At 35.4% G+C, this 22,196-nt stretch overlaps 1 protein-coding gene across 11 annotated transcripts in view; it reads left to right on the forward strand.

Moving 5' to 3' along the window:
- The window catches only part of NAALADL2 (N-acetylated alpha-linked acidic dipeptidase like 2), a 1,352,594-nt gene that overhangs the window by 1,298,871 nt on the left and 31,527 nt on the right, over nucleotides 1-22,196 (forward strand). For all 11 annotated transcript variants that reach the window (XM_047875457.1, XM_047875456.1, XM_047875458.1 and 8 more), the window contains one exon: nucleotides 6,177-6,375. In XM_047875457.1, coding sequence (XP_047731413.1) covers nucleotides 6,177-6,375 — 199 coding nt within the window. The remainder of the gene's footprint in view (nucleotides 1-6,176; nucleotides 6,376-22,196) is intronic.

Here is a 22,196-nt window from a genome sequence, read left to right on the forward strand (position 1 = left end):
TCATACTAAAGAAAACAGCATGAAAAATAGAAAATGTAGGATAATAAAGGACTGTTGTTTCCTCTGGCTGAAATCGTATTAGTAATTTCTTTTTTTCTCTTTAGTGATGCCACAAGATATTTTTAAGATGACATTAAGTAACATACATTTTTCCCCCAAAATAATCTTCTTATTTTAGCCACTGTGTTATGTGGAACATAAATCATACTTTTCCTTGTCACTATAAATCAGTGAAGTCTAAGCCATGATTGTGCAATTATTAGCACCTTTAAAACTGTCATAAGCTCATCCATAGAAGAATAGGTTCTGTGAAATACATAGTAAAAAGCTATGTTTGTTTGATATAAAAATGTAGTTTTAGAGTATGACCAGTACATTTCACTCTTAATTTAAGATGAAACTGTGTGAGTCTTTAAAAATACAGTCACAAAATACAACCAAAAGATAGAAAAATGGAAATAAAAATTTAAAACTTTTTTGGAGCATAAAACTCTGAAGAGAGGCCACAATAGTAAGTAGTAAAATCATTCTTTAAAATAAGACAGCTATATATTTGTGCAGGAGGTTGTAGAACAGACTTAACACATCTGAGTTTATGCCAAGATGAAACTCATCAAGATATGAAGTGGGAGAAGAGGTAGTTAGTGCATTTTCCAGGTTCTGGCAGGATAGAACACACAGATTCAGTGGGGCAATCCAGAAGTCTAAGAGACCTTATGGAAAAGACGTGTATGAAGTGCCTGTAAGCTTCTGATCTGTTAGAAGGTGTTTTAGCATCCTGTACCAATGGTCCTCAGGAGGAACAAGTTTTCTGAGGACACCGTGTGCACTTTAGAGGTCACGCCACAAAGCCCCGGGTAATGTGCTAAGTGTCTTATGTCCATTGTGACATTTAACCTTACTCTAGCCACATGAGCTGAACTGGATATTGTTAAGAGCAATTTAGAGATTAAGAAACTGTGTGGAGGGCAAGGGGTGGAGGGGTTGTGTCTTACTTAGGTGTGTACCTTTAAGTGGTTGGTTTAGGGCTTGAATATGGCTCTGTCAGATTCCAAAGACCCAGCCCTTTTCACTATACCACGCTGCTTCCCAGATGGCTTGAAGGGGAGAATGCTACAATGTGATGATTGGCTAAAAGGCAGGAGTGGGAATATGTTTCCTTCAGTGTGTTCTAGAGCCTGTCCTGAACTGGCCTCCGTAGATCTCAATAATGTCTCAGTATCCACTGACTTGTACTTCCTCCTTCCTTCCCTCTCTCCCTCCCACCTTCTTCTCTCCTCTCCAATTAATATCACTACTGCTTATAATATCCAGCTCTGTTCTTTGTATAGCAAGATGGAAAAATGAAAAGGTTGAAGTTAGAGATAGATTCATCTTCCAGAAGGCTGAGGACTGGGGGAATAGGAAGGGATTAATTAGTAGCAATTAATATTTTTGTTTACGGATGGAACACCCTCAACAGCTTTAATATAGGGAGAGTCCCAGAACTTCCAAGAGTTCCATTTTAGATGACCTTGATTTCTGGGAAATTTCTGTCTCTCAAGTTTCACTTCTCCCCTGGATTTACTTAGAATATTTTTGTATACAATAAGCTCTTCAGTTATCCTCATGAGGATTTATTTTATTTGATCCTTATTTATTCTTCATTTGTGGATTATTTCTAACTAGATTAGGAATCTATTAAGGTTAGTGATTTAACCTTATGTCTTTCCCTTTCTCCCAGTACTTATAGGACAGAACACAAAATGGGACTCAGTAAGTTATTTTCTGAAAATACATTTGTATTTTACTTTGAGACAGAGGAAAAATGCATTGTTTCTGTTTGAAATTTAGAAGTACATTTCAATTGTTTCTTGAATAATATCAAGATAATTTGCCTAAGCAGTCTCCATTATTTTGTATTATATTAAGGTTGATTTTCAATATTCATCACAAATTGATATGTTCTATGCTATAAAAAACTTAATGGTTGGCTTTTCAACAGAAGCAAATATGTAAAAGGATCATTTTGAAGGTTGGCTGTTTAATTCCTTTACCCTTTTTTTTTATGTTTTTATGTATTTTTGAGAGAGAGAGATAGCATGAGCAGGAGTGGGGGAGAGACAGAGAGTGGGTAACAGAAGACCAAAGTGGGCTCTGTGCTGACAGCAAGGAGCCCGACGCAGGGCTCCAACTCACAAACAGTGAGATCATGACCTGAGTCAAAGTCTGATGCTTTACGGACTGAGCCACCCAGGCGCCCCTATTCCTTTATCCTTTACATTATCTCTTTCCTTGTTATTCAGAAGTTTGAGATCCAGCTCATGGAAAGAAAAAAAATGGCTCCAGATTAATAGGCACCACAAAATAACATTGCAAATCTTTATAGATGTGTATGCAAGGAGGAGTGTTATACAGTGTGGAGAAAATTTGAGAAAGTGAAAAGTAGCATCTCTGAGAATAAAATCATTAGTTATGGTATTTTGGGGCATGTCTTTAAAAAATGCATTGGTAGTAATTTATACTTAAGATTGTGTACTCTGATAATAGTAACTTCCATTTATATAGTTATTTATATGCTTGGAGAGTGAAATGACCATTTCTGCATTTTCCCCCAAGGAAGCTAAAAGACAGTAATATTAAGTAATCTATTCAAACTTACATTGATAGTAATTAAGTAGATGAGGCTCTTACCTGGTTTTTGATACCAAGACCTTGGTCTTGAGACTCCATGCGCATAAAGCTTCAAAATAATTGTATTAACTTTCTCTAAGAGAAATCTCTAACTCCCAGTTCATTTTCTTTGGTCAAATGGACTTACTACTTATTAAACCTGAGCTCTGAAGAGCTTCAATTAGTCCTCTCCTCTCTGACATTCACTGTGCCTTAAATGAAGTTTTATACATATATTCTTAGTTTTTATGGGTTATTGGCAGGCCATATTTTAATTCAATTTAGTTTAATTTAAGTTATCATTACCCTAAAATAGCTTCTTTTCTTTTCCTTTGCAACTCTTATTGATTTTTAGCAACATTAGTTGATGCTCATTATATGCGAAACATTTCCCTAAGTGACTTTTTAAGCATTATTCAGGAAATATCTCTAAACATTATCTTATAATTCAAAATTCTCTCAACAAAATTTTTAATAAATGACTACCATATCTCAGGTATTGTGCTAGCATCTGGAGATACAAAGAGATAAAACATCATGCGGGGTTCTTTTCAGTCAAAGAAAGGAGAGAGACAAGGCAGATAAGGATAAAAATATTACAGATATTATGATGCTGTGATCAGTAGATAATTCATGCTATGCCAGACATAGTTTTTGTCTGAGTTAATGGTAGTGAACAAAACTATTAGACAATAATCTCTTCCTTCACAGAGCTGACATTCTAACAGGAATATGTGGGGTCACAGCTGACTTCGATTTGGTGGTATTACTTTCTTATTTAAATAGACAAGTTCTAATTGGCATTAAAATGGCTATTAGGAATCAGTTATGTATACAAATGATTGAGTGAACATTGAAAATAAAGCTTCTTTTCAATTTGTAACCTTATACCCTTGAAGTGATATATAGGGTGTGGTGTAGATGGCAGGTTTCCACTATCAGGGTTCTTTCTGGAACAAGAAAGTTCTTAAAGCTGTCAGTTCTCTACATCCTCACCACTAAGAAAGATAAATTCATTTAAAGCTAAATAAGGTAGAATGGTACAATTTGTCTCCCTTGATTCAGTAGTAATGTCTTCAATTCTGTAGTGTATGTTAGATCAGAACAGATTTTTCTTTCTTAAATGGAAGACTCTCAAGGATGTTGAACTTGTTTTTTCTGTTGTTCAGTCTTTCAATTCCAATGTAATCTAAATGTGCTTTTTTCATCTTATTTTTTTTCCCTGTTCAAAGATATTTCCTGTAAGTTCACCATACATTAACTTCAGTGAACCATCATATTTTAGGATAAATAGTATCTTTATAAAATGGCATTATTTTTATAATTGTGATTTAGGGTGCTAAATGTCCTCACTGAGCAAAACTTTCTCCTCTCACAACCTCAAGTTTTCTTGTGATATCAAATAAGATAATTAATGAGTATATAATGTACTTTGAAAACATCCAAATGCCAAAACCTGTGAACTCCTACAAATGAGTTTATTCATGTTGTTAATTTCAGTGAACAGAAAGTTTATAAATGTGGCTATATTTTATAGCTCTCATGAAAACAACTTATCTCTACAGAATTTTCTTTTGTTACTGGATTTTTTTCCAAAAGTACGTTATTTAATCTCCCTTATTTATTTAGTAAATAATTGCTGAGTGTAAGAACCATGCTCTCCTCTAAAGAAATTAGCATATGAAATAGTCCCCATCAAATGAAGGTGAAAGACAACAAAGATCACTGTATTGGGTTGGTAATTCTATGACAGACATATTTTATATATCAAGCTATAATTCTAACTTAGTTTTTCTTTTCTTACCACATCACCTCTCTACAGTACTTCTTAAACTTTAAAATGTGTGTAATAATCTGGGTAGCATGGAGATTCCTAGCTCTACTCCTAGAGAGATTTAGCAGGTGTAGGAATCTTCATTTTCATGAAGACCAGGTGTTTGGGGAGCTGGTAACACTTGAACTTCACTTGGAAAGAGTCCCTTTGTGATCTTTCCCTTTTGCCTGAAATTTTCCCAAGTGAAAGTCCCATATGGCCTCTTCATCTCTCCATCTGCTTATCTCAATGCCATGCTCTCAGGACAGCCAGTTTCAATTTATCAGGTCCATGTTCATTTCATCACCTTGACATGACATAATTCTCTGTATTGAGTTTCTGACCTTGCTGGAGTCTCCTGAGAACTAACACCACCACTAACTGTTGCCTCACCCAGAGACTGACTCAAATGGTGGGGAATATCAGGAAGAAGATGAGAAGAAAATGCACTTCTCATGGTACAATAAAGGAATGCTTTTTAAACAAGATGTTAAGTCACATCAGCTGGGAAATGCTTACCTATAGAAGAATATTTTTATAACAATTTATAAGTATTAATCATTTAACCTTCATAAAAAATCTATGAAGCAGATGTTTATTTTGTTCATTTTATACATTAGGATGCTGAGGCTCAGTAACTTACCCCAACATCACATAGCTACTAAGTGGTATAGCAGGGATTTGAACTCAGGTAGTCTGGCTCCAGGGTCTGGTGGCCATTATCACTATACAAATTCTGTCTCACTCTTAGTTAAAGGAATGTCCTGTGTTTAGTGACACCATTCATATCAAAATGACTTCCAGTAAATTACACAAATAGAAACAAACTACAAAAAACAAAAATCATCCCCCAAGCAAAACAAGACAAATACTACATAGGATAGTATTTTCAAATCAAAGATGTATTTCAACTTCAAATTACAGGAAACTTTTAGAAAAGCAAAAAGAGCCCATAGATGCATAACAATATACAGGAACATATCTCTTGTTCTCAGAAGAGATAACTTTTTTTAAAAATCACTTTTCCCCCAGAAATATAGAATACTACATGAAGAGCATGAATGTTTGAGTCAGAAAGATCAGGCTTCTAATTCTGGCCTGTCATTTACGTGCTTAATGAACTAGGACAATTTGCTTGTTTGAATTAACTCTCAGCTTCCATGAAATAGACATGACAATGCAAACTTTGGTGAATATTAAATGAGATAAATATGTCAAGTGCTCAATATCATGCCTGGAACATAGTAGCTGTCTCTCAATAACCAATACCTATTCACTAGTATTATTGTTAGTAGTAATTATTATTTTTTTAAGTTTATATATTTATTTTGTGAGAGAGGTGGAGAGGGGCAGAGAGAGAGGGAGAAAATCCCAAGCAGGCTGTGTGCTATCAGCACAGAGTCTGATGTGGGCTCTATCCCACAAATCCGTGAGATCATGGCTTGAGCTAAAACCAAGAGTTGGATTCTTAACCAACTGAGCCACCTAGGTGTCCCAATAGTAGTAATTATTATTAGTAATAGTAATGGTAGCAGTAAATTTAATACTCTTCATAGAATATAATGTTTAGACATAATATTTTTGGTGGAATTAATACATTATAAAAGTTTAACTGATGTTGAATCTTCCTTTTTGACATCATGATTGCAAAGTGCTTATTTTGCTCCTTTGAGGATGTCTCTTCTGAGATGGACTCATTTATTTTCACCAGGTGATCAACCCTACACTCATCAACTGCTAGCCTTGGCGTCACGCCTGCGGGAGAGTGCTGAACTCTTCCAGTCAGATGAGATGCGTCCTGCTAATGATCCCAAGGAGAGAATTCCAATCCGTGTCCGAATGCTGAATGACATACTCCAAGACATGGAGAAAAGCTTCCTGGTAGAGCAAGTGCCACCAGGTTTTTATAGGTAAGATATGTGTTTATCATCTATATGTTTATGCCCCTCAATTAAATTTTTGTTTAACTTTCAGAACATGTACCTTCTGTGAACTGACACTATTTTTTAATGTAGTTATTATATGTAGTTATATGAGTAATTATCATATGTGCAATTTCAGGACCATTCTCCCCCAAATAACGTTTCGACTGTATGAGCATAGAATAAAGGAGATTGGTTCAGCAGTATCACATAGAAAATGACTAAGAATTTTTTTGACATTAAGCTCAGTATGAGTCAGATATGATATGGCTATTATAAAACCAAATGGAATTATAGGTTGTGTTGGGAAAAATAAATGTTTTGAATGAATCAGAAGATAAGCTTATAGTATTCTTCCTAGTAAGACCATATCTTGAGTATTGTGTTTAATTTTAGAAGCTACCTGTTAAGAGAAAGATATATAAGTTTAATATTCAGGGAAGAGTGGGATTCAGATGGATCTTGAAACAGCCAGGGGACCAGAGATATTGGTTAGAGGTCACAATAGAATGATTCCTAGAAACATTTTAACAATTTTAGTGAATATTTTAATAAACAAATTTTGATATGGAAGGGTGATTCAATTTTGGCTTTTAGAGGGAAAATGGAGTTTTCCAGTGCAGAGCCTGACCTGGAACTCAAACCCACAAACTGTGAGATCATGACCTAAGCCAAAATCAAGAAGTCAGATGCTTAACTGAGCCACCCAGGCACCCCTACACACTTAATTAAGTTTTTGACTTTTCTACAAGACATAAAATATAAATACACACACCTTTCTGTGTAATAGATGCATATATGATGTGTGTATGTCTATAACAATTTAATATATGTGTGTGTGTGTGTGTGTGTGTATGTGTTTATGTGAGTATGTGAGAAAAGGCAAGAAACAAAGAAGTGTTGGAGGAATAGTGGGGCAGAAAAAATATTTGGCCCAGAACACTCATTAATAAAAGACTTCAAATTTATACTTTTGCACTATATCAATTTATGTTTGTGTGTGTGTGTTTGTATATGTATATAACTATACACACACACACATTATACACACACACACACACATATATATATATATATATATATATATATATATATAATATACAAATAAATATAAATTAAAAATACCCTGGACTATACATATTCTACATGACCAAAGGACATAACTAAGACTAGAGAACTGAAACATAGGAGTACAAATCTTAATTACATATAAGAAAGAAATTTCTGAAAAGTAGTGTTCTTAAAACACTAAATGTGATGCTTTTATAGGGTAGTGAAATCCCTATCACTGCAGGTATTAAAGCATAGGCTAGGTAACTTTAAGAACATGAGTATTTCCACTATACAAGATTTAAGGTGCCCTTTACTACCAAAATTCTGTGATCTGACAAACACTTGATCTCTCTGCATCTCAATTTCTACATCTATAAAATGAGATAGTGGAATGAGACCTGTTTAAAATAAGAAACCTTTCCTACTTCTGATATTTGGTGATTTCCCTTCATGATTTTAAACTTAAATTCTCATTTAAAATCCTTATATCATTTCTGCTAACATTATGATTGTGTATTCTAAGACTGTGGACAATGTTAATTTATTACAATGAATATTTGTAAGCACCAGAGACATAGCAGTTGCCTGAGGTTAATAACACTGGCTCTGATGAGGTTACATTCCCGAGGTAGGGATAGGGAAACAGAATGAACAAGGTAACTAAATAAAATATAGCTTATGGTAGATATAATAACTGCTAAAGAAACAATTAAACCACATTATTAAATTCAGCATTATTAAAAAGTCTTAATCAGAATAGGCACATTGTATTTTTAGAATATACAAATTTCCCTCAGTTTAAATTTATGAAAAATTCAGAAATTAATAAAAATCCTACATTAAGAATATAGTTTTATATATTATGATATAGTAGACTCTTTCACTATTTGCCTTTCTTGGCACTTGCACTCAATATTGAAGACCCCTATGGTCTGGGATATCTTTCCAGAGAACTTTGTATTACCCCTTAAATAATAAAAATGATTAAGAAAGTGATTAAGATAGTGATATTATAGCATACCTGTATCCCAGTGTGCAAGCCTCAAAATGTTGATTATGTTCATGTTCTAACTCATGTAAGAAACTTTAGACTTGAAAGCTTGTGGTTCAGTATTTTGGCATTATTTTAAACTATTACTGCAATTATTAAAGAAATACATGTATGCCATAATTCCCTTTGGCTCCATTGATCCATTAATATGCCAACAACAAACGGATTACAATAGATAGATGCAAATAGATATCCTTGATTTGAGTTATCTGACTTACCTTTATCCAAAGATGTCATGCATTTTTACTTCATTTCTGAAATATATAACATCATCCTACTTCATGTTTTCTCTTGGTAGAGAATTCACATTTCTAAATATTCTTGAAGGAAAAATTTTAAAATTACAACAAAATTTCTACTCTCAATCCTTGTAAGCTGTTCCTTTATGGCCAAGAAAATGTTCAAAGTAAAAAAATCAGTGTGATAACATCATATGCAGTTTAAGAAAATGGAAAAATTGATTAAAATGATAGCCATATGGAGTAAAGATAAAATTGTCAATTACATTGTATAAAAGAACATTTGGTGAGCAGGGTTCATTTTGTCTAATGTTAAATAACCTTTAGAGATATTATTCACGGAAGAATCTCACTCTTAAACCTGATGGTGTTATGACAATCTCATCAAATATATAAGGAGGAAGTCAAAAGTAATTTGCTTTTTAAGAAAGTTGTTGACAGAAGTTCATTGTATAAAGCTAAATATTTCATTTGGAATTTGGATCATGTCCCAAAGGATACTGCCTCCACCAAAATATCGCTAAACACTGAAACGTTATTTTTGGAATATGTGAAGCAATTTTCTCCATAGTTTGGTATCAAAAGATTCAGAGATTTTGAAATCCTACAATGTTGCATGTAAAACTTGTTGTTTTTCTCATAAATAAACGCTCAATGAACATTTCTCTATGCAAGCATACTGCTAGAAGCTGGCAATGTAAGATCCTTACCTTTAAGGAGTTTGAGTCAAGAGGTAAACTATCTACATCATAAATCAAAAAAATTGGAGCCTACTTATGCAAATTTCCCAATGAATACTACAGGCAAGAAGTGCTGTTAGGGTTCAGTGAAGAGAGAAATTATCTTGTGGTGGACAAGAAAGACTTTTTAGGGGAAGATGGAAATTTATCTGGGCTTTAAGGGAATTGTAGGATGCCCATTAAATTAGGGAGGGCTATAGACTGAATGTTTTTGTTCCCCCAAAATTTATATGTTGAAGCCTGATCCTCAGTGGGATGATATTCAGTGGTGGGACCTTTGGGAGGTGACTAAGTCATGAGGGATTAGTGCCCTTATAAAAGACTCCACAGAGCTCCCTTGCCATTTTCTGCCTTGTGAGAACAGAATATCTGTGGACCTGGAAGTGGACCCTCACCAGATGCCACAACTGTCGGGACTTTGATCTTATACCTCCCATCCTCCAGAACTGTAAGAAATAATTTTGTGTTGTTTATAAGCCACCTAGTATGTAACATTCTGTTATAGCAGCCCAAACTGACTAAGAAAGGGGGAGTTTCTAAGAGAGGGTGGTGTGAAGAAAGACACAAAGGAGAGGCTGTGCATTGTGTACTGGGGAGTAGAGAACAAGAAGTGGGATAGTTTCAATGGCTATTAGGATCATAATTATGGAGAGGTATTAAGGAATCAACTTGTGGAGTACTTTGAATTTTCTGTTGAGAGGTTCGAATTTTATTTTTTACACAAAAATGGCCATGAAGAAATCTGCATCATTAGGAAGACTTCTCTGGTGCTCCAGAGAAGGTGCCCTGGAGCTGGAAGAGAACAGAAACCTTCAGGAAGATTCTGGGTGTAAGAACAGCATGGTGTGATGAGAACCCGATTTGGCATATCGCTATCAGGAATGAAGAGCAAAGGAGTGATTTAGGAGATGGTGTTAAAGGAAAAATTAATGGGGCACCTGGGTGGCTCAGTGGGTTGAGCATCTGACTTCGGCTTGGGTCATGATCTCACAGTCCGTGGGTTCAAGCCCCGCGTCAGGCTCTGTGCTGACAGCTAAGAGCCTCGAGCCTGCTTCCAACTCTGTGTCTCCCTCTCTCTCTGACCCTCCCCCGTTCATGCTGTCTCTCTCTGTCTCAAAAATAAATAAACATTAAAAAAAATTTTTTAATTAAAAAAAATAAAAATAAAGGAAGAATTAATGAATTTAGGGACTGAGTGGCTTTGAGAATCTTACTTCACGTTGTTGTTTAGGATTCCCCTGGGCCTAGCCAGATGAAGCATGAATGAGCGGTGTCCATGTCTCCTCTCCATCCGTGTCTCCAGCCAGTTAGTTCAGACGCTCAGTATCTGAGGTCTTAGGGCAATTATATGATCATTGGTTGATAATCATAATTTCAAAAGCCCCTGTGAGCTCTAAGAATCTGATTCAATGGATACTCACATTATTAAGCCTCACCTCTGTAATCAAGGCGAATTCTTCTAATGTTGAGGGAGGGAAGCAGGAAACAATACAGTGATAGACTGCGATGGCGAAATGAAAAGCTGCAAAGTGCACCAGAGATTTGGAGCTTAGTAGGCAGTGGGGAGCAGATGAAACAATATATATGATCAGGGACCATGTAAGTAAAAGTACATTACAAACCACAAAGCATCTCAAAAATCTACTATCAAAATCCCACAATGTAAAATTTGACTCATTGCCCCTAAATAGGGAAAGCGTTATGCATTTCCTTAAAAATTCTGAATCTTTCATCTCTCCTCTTCCTTTACTACGACTTCCTTTACTGCTCCACTACTCCTGGGAACTGGCATTGTCTGGAGATGGGAGTTAGTGGCATCTGTTTGGTTGTTGGATTCTTTTTAACTCCCTGTAGTTACTACTCTCCAAAGGCAGAGTAAGTAGTCTGACCCAGTGAAGCAATTCATTCTCTAATACAATATATCTCCCCACCCCCACCCCCCAAAAATGATAGTCCTTTTTAGAACAGTTTTAGATTTAGAGAAAAACTGAGCAGAAAGTACAGTTTTCATACACTTCTCACACACACACATACACCCACCCACACACACACAGTTCCCTTCTCACCCACAAGGTACAGTTTTCCTTATAATTAATATCTTGCTCTCATGTGGTACGTTTGTTGCATTAGTACTAACTAAAGTTCATAGTCTATGTTAGGGTTTACTCTTTGTATTTTAATTTTTATGGGTTTTGATCAAGTGTATAATGATGTGTTTCCACATTATTGTATCATACAGAATCATTACTACCCTAAAAATACATGTTCTACCTGTTTATCTCTCACTCCCTCCTCCCCGAGCCTCTGGCAACCACTGGTCTTTTTCATGTCTCCACAGTTTTGCCTCTTCCAGAATGTCCTTATTGTTGATCATACAGTATGTAACCTTTTCAGATTAGCTTTTTCACTTAACAATATGAATTTGAGTCTTTTCCATATTAATTTATTTTTTATCACTGGATAATGTTTCATTGTATGGATACACCACAGTTTGCTTATCTATTCACCTGTTGAAGGTCACTTGGTTTCTTTCAAATTTTGGCAATTATGAATAAAGCTGCTATATGTATTCATGTGCAGATTTTGTGTGAATGTACGCTTTCAACTCATTTTGGTAAATGCCAAGGAGCAGAATTGCTAGGTCATATGGTAAGCTTATGTTTAGCTTTATAACAATTTGCCAAACTGTTTTCCAAAGTGAGTGTACCATTTTGCCTTCCCCTTAGCAATGAATGTGATTTTGGTTGCTCCACCAGCATTTGTTGTCAGTATTGTGGTTTTTAGCCATTCTAATAGATGAGTATTGGTATCTCATTGTTTTAATTGCAATTTTCTATGGACATATGACCTCGAGCATTTTTTCATATGCTTATTTTCCATCTGTGTATCTTCTTTGGTAAAGTGCCTTATCAAATCTTTTGCCTACCTTTTAAGTTATTTGTCTTCTTATTGTTGAGTTTTAAGAGTTCTTTTTATATTTTGGATACAAGTCCTTGATCAGATATGTATATTGCAGTATATCCCCCCAGATTGTGGCCTGTCTTCTTATTCTTTTATCAGCCTCTCCTGTGAAGCAGAAGTTTTAATTTTAATGAAATCTAATTTATCAATTTTTCTTTCATGGATTGTGCTTTTGGTGTTGTATCTAAAAATGCGTCATCAGACCCAAGGTCATCCAGATTTTCTCCTATGTTGTCTTCTAAGAGTTTCGTAGTTTTACATTTTACGGAAGATCATGATCAATTTTGAGTTAGTTTTTGTGAAGAGTGCAGGGTCTATACCCAGATATGTTATTTTTGCATGTGGAGGTCCAGTAGTTCCAGCACAATTTGTTGAAAAGTCTATCCTTTCTCCATTGAATTGCCTTTCCTCTTTTGCCATACAATATACTTTAATACTGCCTTTTACTATCAGCAGCTCACTTTTCACAGAATAGCTTTCAGAACTAAGAACACCACACAACAATGATATTGTTTGGAATTTATAAAAAAATTAGTATTTATAAAAGTAGGAAGGGCTTTGAATAGGAAAATTTGTTTTAGGAAGTCTCAAGGTCAGTTTCTCAACAAAAATAGAAAACCTCAAAGGACTATTAATATTGGGATAAATTTAGATAAAATACTAGGATTAAATTAGATGAAATGAAAATAAAATGTGAGAAGATAATTTGCAAAATATAGAATGTTATACAAATATTATAACTTTTATAACATTCTGCTGGTTTTTCTTCCCATTTTGATAGTGTTCTGGATTCCAAAACGTCTTCCTCCTATCTCTCTTAACCAAAGGATAAGTATTTAAAAATTCAGTAACACATGTTCTCTTTCCCCAGGGACACTACAGTGAAAAGATTTCTTTCATTTTTAATTTTTATTGTATAGTCCTTTCCCTTAAACATTTGCTAAAAGCTTGCATATTGAGGGATTGTAAGATCCCGCAGAAAATAAAAATCTTGGGAGGGGATGGAATTAAACATACAGTTTTTGAAAAGAGTGAATATGGCATTTGAATAGTGTTAGCTTCCAAAATAAATGTGGACACACTCTAAATGACAAACCTTTTCCAGTAGGAAAGCCTTCTTTCAAGCCACAGTCTTTATGTGTTCAGGAACCACTATTATAGGCATAAGTCTTTTGGGGGCAGATGCTCCCTTTCCAGTATTGAAATTTGAACCATTTTTTTAGATTTGGCACCAGCTATTTCATGCTTGAAATTTAATATCTTATAGAATATGCATTCTTTCTCACTTACTTTAATTTTTTTAATGTTTATTTATTTTTGAGACAGAGACAAACAGAGCATGAGTGGGAGAGGGGCAGAGAGAGAGGGAGACACAGAATCGGAAGCAAGCTCCAGGCTCTCAGCTGTCAGCACAGAGCCTGACGCAGGTCTCGAACCCACCAACTGTGAGATCATGACCTGAGCTGAAGTCAGACGCTTAACCAACTGAGCCACCCAGGCACCCCTCTCACTTATTTTAGAAAATCTTCCCCAGATTTTGGCCTTGTCACAAATTTTTGGAATCCTTAAAGGGCATTACTTCTTAAGGCTGCCATTCTGCCCCTATACCTCCTTTCTTCACTTGCCCCTGTACCAGGCTGAAGAGTCTTCAAAATAGGAAAGCACTAACTAGTGCTGCCTCCTTTATTTTAAGTGACTGTACAAAGCTGCATGGACATAGGAAGTTCTTTGATTTTAAACTTTTAGTGTACCAATAGAAAACCATGGGATGTTAAAATTGCTCTCAGCAAAAATATGATTGGCAAAGGTTTTCTATTAATAGGCAACTGCAATGTATAGATGTGAAATATATTAGCATGACCTCCCATTCATATCCTGGAATAGGTTATCTGGATAAAATCCCGTGTTTAGCCTCTACATATTTAAAGAGTCAGCAGTTAAACAGCGAAAGCTAATAAGGGTTTCCCTCCTTCCCCATTATAAGATATGCATACATACATATAGATGGACAGACATGTGCATTGCTGTACTGTTAACTGTGGTTTTATGGGATTATAGGGTGATTTTTTTTTAATTTTTAAAAATGTTTTTATTTATTTTTGAGACAGAGAGAGACAGAGCATGAACGGGGGAGGGGCAGAGAGAGAGGGAGACACAGAATCGGAAGCAGGCTCCGAGGCTCTGAGCTGTCACCCCAGAGCCCGACCTGGGGCTCGAACTCACCAACCGCGAGATCGTGACCTGAGCTGAAGTCGGACGCTTAACCGAGCCACCCAGGCGCCCCCACCCATTGCATTTGTATTGCAGTGGTTTTGATTTGAGGGTGTGGGGAACTGAGAAAGAAACAAGTATGAGCCAATGTTTAATGCTGGCGGCTTTGCAGAAACGGAGCTCTAGGAAAGTGAACATCCTCAAGCACCATCATTCAAAATAAAGGCTAATTATTATACTTAAAACAAAACTACTGGTTATACTGTAATATTGTCTCATTGTTCTTTCTAAATGTGTGGTATTTCAGCTATATCATGGTTAAGTAGCCTGTTGGGTGCTATGTAAGCACCTACATTTATAATATTATTTCTTTGGGAAGATACACATTAATTCCAAACAATGGCCTTAATCAGGAGTTTGGCGAACACTACCTATTTGTAAGCTGAGAGATAGTGTGTGTATGTGCTTGTACATGTGTGTGGCTTTGTGTCCTTATTTAAAACTTTTTTTAAAATTTTCTTTAATGTGTATTTATTTTTGAGAGAGACACAGAGTGTGAGTGTGGGAGGGGGAGACAGAGAGAGGGAGACACAGAATCCAAAGCAGGCTCCAGGCTCTGAGCTGTCAGCTCAGAGCCCAACACAGGGTTGGAACCCACAAACCGTGAGATCACGGCCTGAGCTGAAGTCTGAGGCTTAACTGACTAAGCCACCCAGGTGCCCCTGGCTTTGTGTCTTTATAAAACCTGTAGGAGCAGGTACATAAAAAAGGAATTCCTTTTCAAGATAGTTGGAATGGCCTGGAAGAAGTTCAGAGGACAATTTCAAGCTAATCTAAGCCAAGACAATTTTTTGTTAGCATCCTTGAAAGCAGGAAAATAGCAGTGTAAATGTCAGGATGCTTCTGCCTTGAGCCGAGGATAAACAAAGCAAGCAATCCATTAAAAGTACTTTTCAAACATATAAGCTCCCACAACTTTGCTTTTGAAAGATGTTAGAACTAGTTTACACTTAGGCAAGCAATGATATTAGACAGAACTATTAAAAAACACACTTCCCAGATACCCTATGATCAGGTTTCCAGCTATGTATTCTGGACATGCATTTGATTTTAAGAATTTTAAGAGATTGAAGTCCAACCCTCCCCCTGCCCCCCAACACATTTCATAATAAAGTGATTTCATTATACAGTTTTCATGGTGTTTTAATTAGAGTTAGCTATATATGTACTAATAGAACCTCATGTTCAGTGTTTGATTGGGATAATAACTACTTTGTTAGGGTTGTACTATTTCTTTTAGCAAGGTGTGGGTGGTCTGAATGGAGCTAAAATCCTACCATTGTTTCTCTTGTCATTAATTCTATCATCAATGCCTCTGATTTCTTTAGACTATGAAAAAATAACTAGTGATTAAGAATTACCATAATGCTTTTAAAATATTTTTAATAGCGGCCACTTGCACAAAAGAATCTATGTCTGAATAAAGAGTTTTATAATTCACACAATGTAAAATTTCCAAAAGAGGATTGAAGAATTGGCTGATGTACAAAATCTTTATAATGCTGATCATTATATACATTCTTTATTACTCTTTTATGAATAAACATATACATTAGCTTTATAATTATGTCCCCCTTACATATTTTTAAAATTTCTCCTTCTAAAAGGAACAAAAAAGTTTCCAAATTAAAGAGAAAATTAATATACTCCAATCCAAGCCCTTTTTTTTAATAGTTCATTTTGTTAATATTGAAACAAAGAACATATCCCACTTTGACAGATAATGTTCACTGCAATTTAATTAGACATTGAAACACTTGTTTAAAAATTTTCAATTGACAACATTCACTTTATCAGGCTAATTGGTCTGAAACTCAATCTGCTAGGATCAAAATAGAAATTCATGTGTGCACATTTTATAAAAATGTTTCTCAGGTTTGAGGTTTCTTTCTATGTAAGGGGAGAAAAAAATTACTGATGTCCTATTTGCAAAACAAGACACATTGCCAATCTGAGAGTGAGTGGTAGTTTTAGAATGTATTTAATAATGTTATGAATAAGAATAATAACAATAGTCCTCATAGAGGAAGATTTACTTTATTTTTTTAATTTTTTTAAATGTTTATTTATTTTTGAGAAAGACAGAGACAGAATGTGAGTGGGGGAGGGGCAGAGAGAGAGAGGAAGACACAGAATCTGAAGCAGGCTCCAGGCTCCAAGCTGTCAGCACAGAGCCCGATGCAGGGCTCGAACTCAAGAGCTGTGAGATCGTGACCCGAGCTGAAGTCAGTCGCTAAGCCAACTGAGCCACACAGGTGCCACCAAGAAAGGTTTACTTTGTACCAGCACTACGCTGTACATTTTTATGTATTACTATAACACTTCTAACAATATTGCAATATTGTTAGATATTGTCAATATCCATTATCCCTTGTATGCAAGTAAGAGAACTGAAATTTAGGAAAAGTTAATATGTAGCAGAAATGGGAATTGAAATGGAATTTGAATCGTTTCTTTAAAACCAACATTCTTTCTACTAGATATTGCTGCATATGTTGATCCAAATTATTCCTAATTTGCACAGAACCAATAAATTTGTTTATATTTTGATGCAAATATAGCCAGAAATTAAAAGACTCAGTTTTCATAAAGACTTGTTAAGTTTCATTTATTGTACATTTACAGTTATATCTCCTAGCCCTAGTGGTCACAAAAGTACATGTGTGAGGCACCAAGTCTATCCCTACTTCTGAAAAAAAAAAAGATATACCCTATTGTCTGAATCAATAACATTACCTTGTCCCAAAATATTGCCTACCCTTTCCTGTTTCCATAAATCTTGAGTGCAGTTAAAAGGAGAGGGACAATTGTCCACTAAATCTCATATATCATGGTGAGAAATGTTTTTATATACCTAACAGTACCATATAGAGAAGGAATCACTAGACTGGGAATTTAGGGATGTAGGCTTAAGACCTAAAAGCGTCACTGATCGGTTAATCCTAAAGTCACTGATCTTCCATGAGAGTCATTCTTTTAATCGGGTAAGTCAGAGAAGATAAACAGGAGATCTGTAAGGGAATGAAAATACTAGTTGAGTAAGTATTTATAAACTAATATGAATCAACTTCTGATTTTCTTTAAAAATAATTATTGAAATAATTATTTCTATGAGGGAAGAAAAATAGTAAAATTTAGGTTCTCTGTGAGACCATGTTAAATACTTTAGCACTTGTTCCTCTCTCCTTTTATCACTATATGTTTTATCTTTATTTTAGCTATGAGTGTAACACATTTTAGTGTTTCCGTGTCTCTAAATATCTTGTTGACTTAAATATGATCCAAAGAGAAGTAAGAGAAAGGATCGGGGCGCCTGGGTGGCGCAGTCGGTTAAGCGTCCGACTTCAGCCAGGTCACGATCTCGCGGTCTGTGAGTTCGAGCCCCGCGTCGGGCTCTGGGCTGATGGCTCGGAGCCTGGAGCCTGTTTCCGATTCTGTGTCTCCCTCTCTCTCTGCCCTTCCCCCGTTCATGCTCTGTCTCTCTCTGTCCCAAAAATAAATAAATGTTAAAAAAAAAAAAGCTTTTAAAAAGAGAAAGGATCATGCTCAGTATTTTCTTTGTACCCACTAAAGCATGTAATATTTTATTTTGCTACATAATGAAACTAAAGTACTTGATTGTGTTATAGACTATATGTTTAGTAGAGCAAATGCCAGAAATCATTGTATTTGCCAATATCTAGATTATTAGTAGCAATAACTTATTCTTAGAAAAATAGATCTTTATACCACACACACACACACACACACACGCAGCTATGGAGCAGGTACAACACATTGAGATGGCACACATAGAAAGGACAGAGAACTGATAAGACATGGTTCTGTAGAGCACACATTCATTCCCATACCCCACTCCAGTGTAATATTTTGTTCAAATTAAAACTTACAAGAGTTACTCCAGTTGAAGAGGAAAAGGGTACAAATGTTCCTCCTTCTCCGGTCGCCATAAGGGCCTTCATGATTTGCCAACCACCAACTTTGCACTGTTTATTCAGTCTGCTTACTAAAGTCACAAAACTATAACATTTTCATCTCATGGATAACAAAAAACGTTGTGAATTTATAACCATACTGAAATGACATCAACTTGGAAATTTATAAGGACAATAGGATGAAATAGATTTAGGAATAGTTAGAGCTAACTATAATATACAATTTAGTATGTAATGGATATAATCCTAATAAAAAATACAACAAATGCTCAAATTACATATGGTGGTTTTCTAGTATTTCCTTCAATCTATTCTAATCAGACAAGTTTTAATAAGAAGACTAGAAGGCAATCTAGCTATTCCAAGTAGGAATAGTTTCAATAGAAAGAATTAAAGGCTTAGATGTTCATTGGAAGTGTTGGAGCTGTAAAGGTCAAGGAAGCTTTCGCTAACATTCGTGGAATTAAGAACTACCAGAAGGGAAAGAAAACTTTCAGTGACAGTACCAGGTACCTGCAGCTGTCAAGCAAGCAATTTCCAGGAGCTCTCTGAGAAACCCCATGATTCTCCTTTCTGCCATCTGCCTGTCTATCTGCAAATTTTGCTTAAGAGTACAGTTTCACTTCTGCCTTCCAAATCCCGTATGATCATTAGGTTGTGTATCTTTTTCTGTGTTTTCATAACATTTGTTGACTACTTTTTCCAGAAAAACCAACTTGGTCTTTTATGCCGTATTCCAGGATCTTAGAGGAACTAGGATCTGCCTCGTGTTCCACTTGGTGCTGGTGGTGGAGGTGCAGGTATATCCCACACAGGCATTTATTGGAATTGTTTAATTTGTAATATGTTTCCTTGCCAAGAAGACATTAGGAACCCAAAGATATTTTCTAATCACGTCACATTGGACATTCTATATATTTGGTGTTTAACTCTAATCTTCACAACATACATCATAATTGTGGGAGCTGGTAGTTTTACCTAGGGCTTTCTTGTTTCAAAACCCTTTCTCTTTTACTCTACCATACTGGCCAAGGGCATTTATGGAAGATTCCATTTTTTTCTTTGGTGCTCTCTCTATAATTTTTCTGATCACTCATCCAGGTGAATATTTTCCCCATTTGCCAGTTAAGGACTCTGAAGTTCAGAAAAAATAAATTTTCCCCCAAAGTTGCCAGAGATGGTAAATGACATAATTAGTAAGCAATAAATCTGGTTATGGCCATTCTGAGTTTTTTTTTTAACTAAATTAATGACCACTTCTGCAGTAGCTTCACAGATAGGAGTAAAATAAAAGAAGGATACAGTTTAAGTTGAAGTGAATAAAATGATTCTATTTCAAACCAAGAAAGAGAAGCAGAAACAAAATATATTTTATCTCATAAAAAAATGGTTAATCTTTTGCACTACTCAGACCTCAGCTGTATGGCTAATGCCTGTGGGTTGGGTGATGTGCTTTTCTTCCTGCATTTCGTAGAATTCTCATGTTAATTTCATTGACTTTCTTATCTGTGAATTAGAAATTGGTGCAATTTCTTCAAAAATACATATTGAGGTATAAAATACTAATTCCATTATTACTGATTCTGTTTATTAACTCAGCAAAGCCTTAGTGCCTACCACATGCCAGAACTACTAAGAACACCATGCTCAAAAATGTAACTATCAATCCTACTCTTGGGGACCTTACCCTTTAGTGGGAAGAAACAGAATAAGCAGACAACAAACCAAATAAATATGTAATTACAATCTTTAAAAGTGTCTAGAAGTAAGGGAGAGAAAGAGAAAGAAAAGAATAAAGAAAGAAAGAAAGAAAGAAAGAGAAGGAGGGAGGGAGGAAAAGGAAGGAAGGAAGATTTGTTGTTTCCTTCAGTAGCTAAGTGGATTGGAGGCAAGCAACTTGGTTGAGACTGAAGAAATAGACAAGGGCCTAGAGGCCAGGAAGAGGGGTTAAGATGTTATCTTCAGTGCATTTGAAATCTGATTTTAAGCACAGGATAACATAATTCTGTCTGATGGTTTGTCTATTTATCTATCCATTTATTTCCTATTTCTGTCAGCTACGTGGCAACAGGATTATAGAGGTAATGGAAGAAATGGAGAGATTAAAAATGATGTGATATTTTAATGACCTAAGTGTATCAGTCATATTTCTCCAGAGAAATAGAACCCATAGGATGTATGTATGTATAGATAGATAGATAGATAGATAATAGATAGATAGATGATAGATTTTAAAGAATTGGTTCATGCAATTGTGGAGGTTGGTGAGTCCAAAATCCTTAGGACAAGCAGTCTGGAAACTCAGGGAAGAATTAATGTTGCAGTCTTAGTCTGACATTCGTAGAGCAGGCTGAAAATTCAGGAAGGACTTCTATATTACAGTCTTGAGGCAGAATTCCATTTTTGTTTTTCAGGAAATCTCAGTTTTTACTCTTAAGGATTTCAACTGATTGAATGAGGCCCACCGATGTTACCAGAATATTCTGATTTAATTTAGAGTTAACTGATTGTAAATGTTAATCACATCTACAAAATGCCTTCAGAGTAACATATAGATTGTGTTTGAACAAACAACTGGGCAGCATGGCCTAGCCAAGTTGGCACATAAAATTAATCACTGAAGGTTCATATTGATGGAAGTAGAAACACAGAGAAGATGAATTTGTAACATTCTGGAGGTTGAGTCTACAGAACTTAGTAATAGATTAGATGTGAGGGTAAAGGATAGGGGAGAGATCAAGAATTACAGATTTCTCACATGAGCAGTGGATTTTAATAGCTGTCATGTGGACCAAATGCATTTCTTTGTTTTCTAATAGGGATTCTTCTGATTTCAGCTTAAATAATATGAGTGATAAGGTAAGATTAATTTTGGTAAGCACTTTAAATGGGAGTATTAGGAAGAAATTCTGTTTGTATCTGTCTGGTGATATTTGGCTAATCCTAATGTAGACTAAAATTTTACCTTGTCTTCTCTTTCTCATCCAGAAATAATTACATGCAAATAGTAATTGGCTCTTTATACCATAATGCAAAATAGGAGGAAACATGGCCAAATATTTTTGGAAGGAAGAGCCCTCAAATGTGCCAGTTAAATTGTCTCCAATTTTTTTTTATTGCTAATCATAGTAGGTCTCATTTTCTAATCAAAGCTTACATATGTTCCACTAGGGAGTTTGGAAGATATGCTAACTCAATCTAATTTTACAGAATATCATTAAAAGGCCAATAAAATGTAGCCTTGTCAGATACACAAGTTTAGGTGGAAAGAAAGTAATAAAGGCACCAAATGTTGATTGCTCTCTCTGAAAGTTGTTGCAAATTCCCCATGTTCCCAATTCAATCCTTTTCTTAACTATTAGCTATGAAATTAAATAGACAGTTTGGAAAAAATAGAGAGTAGACATTTTCTAAAAGCTGATTGTAGTGTCATTTTTTTCTTTCTAAACTGGAATTATTAAACAAATGAATAGAAAATCATTCTGGACATTGGAAATTAAGAATTAAAAACATAGCAAAACATTTTTTTCTAGACTAATTTCTGAAGGTTGATGAATGA

This window comes from Prionailurus viverrinus, chromosome C2 (genome assembly GCF_022837055.1).
Source record: "Prionailurus viverrinus isolate Anna chromosome C2, UM_Priviv_1.0, whole genome shotgun sequence".
Lineage (NCBI taxonomy): Eukaryota > Metazoa > Chordata > Mammalia > Carnivora > Felidae > Prionailurus > Prionailurus viverrinus.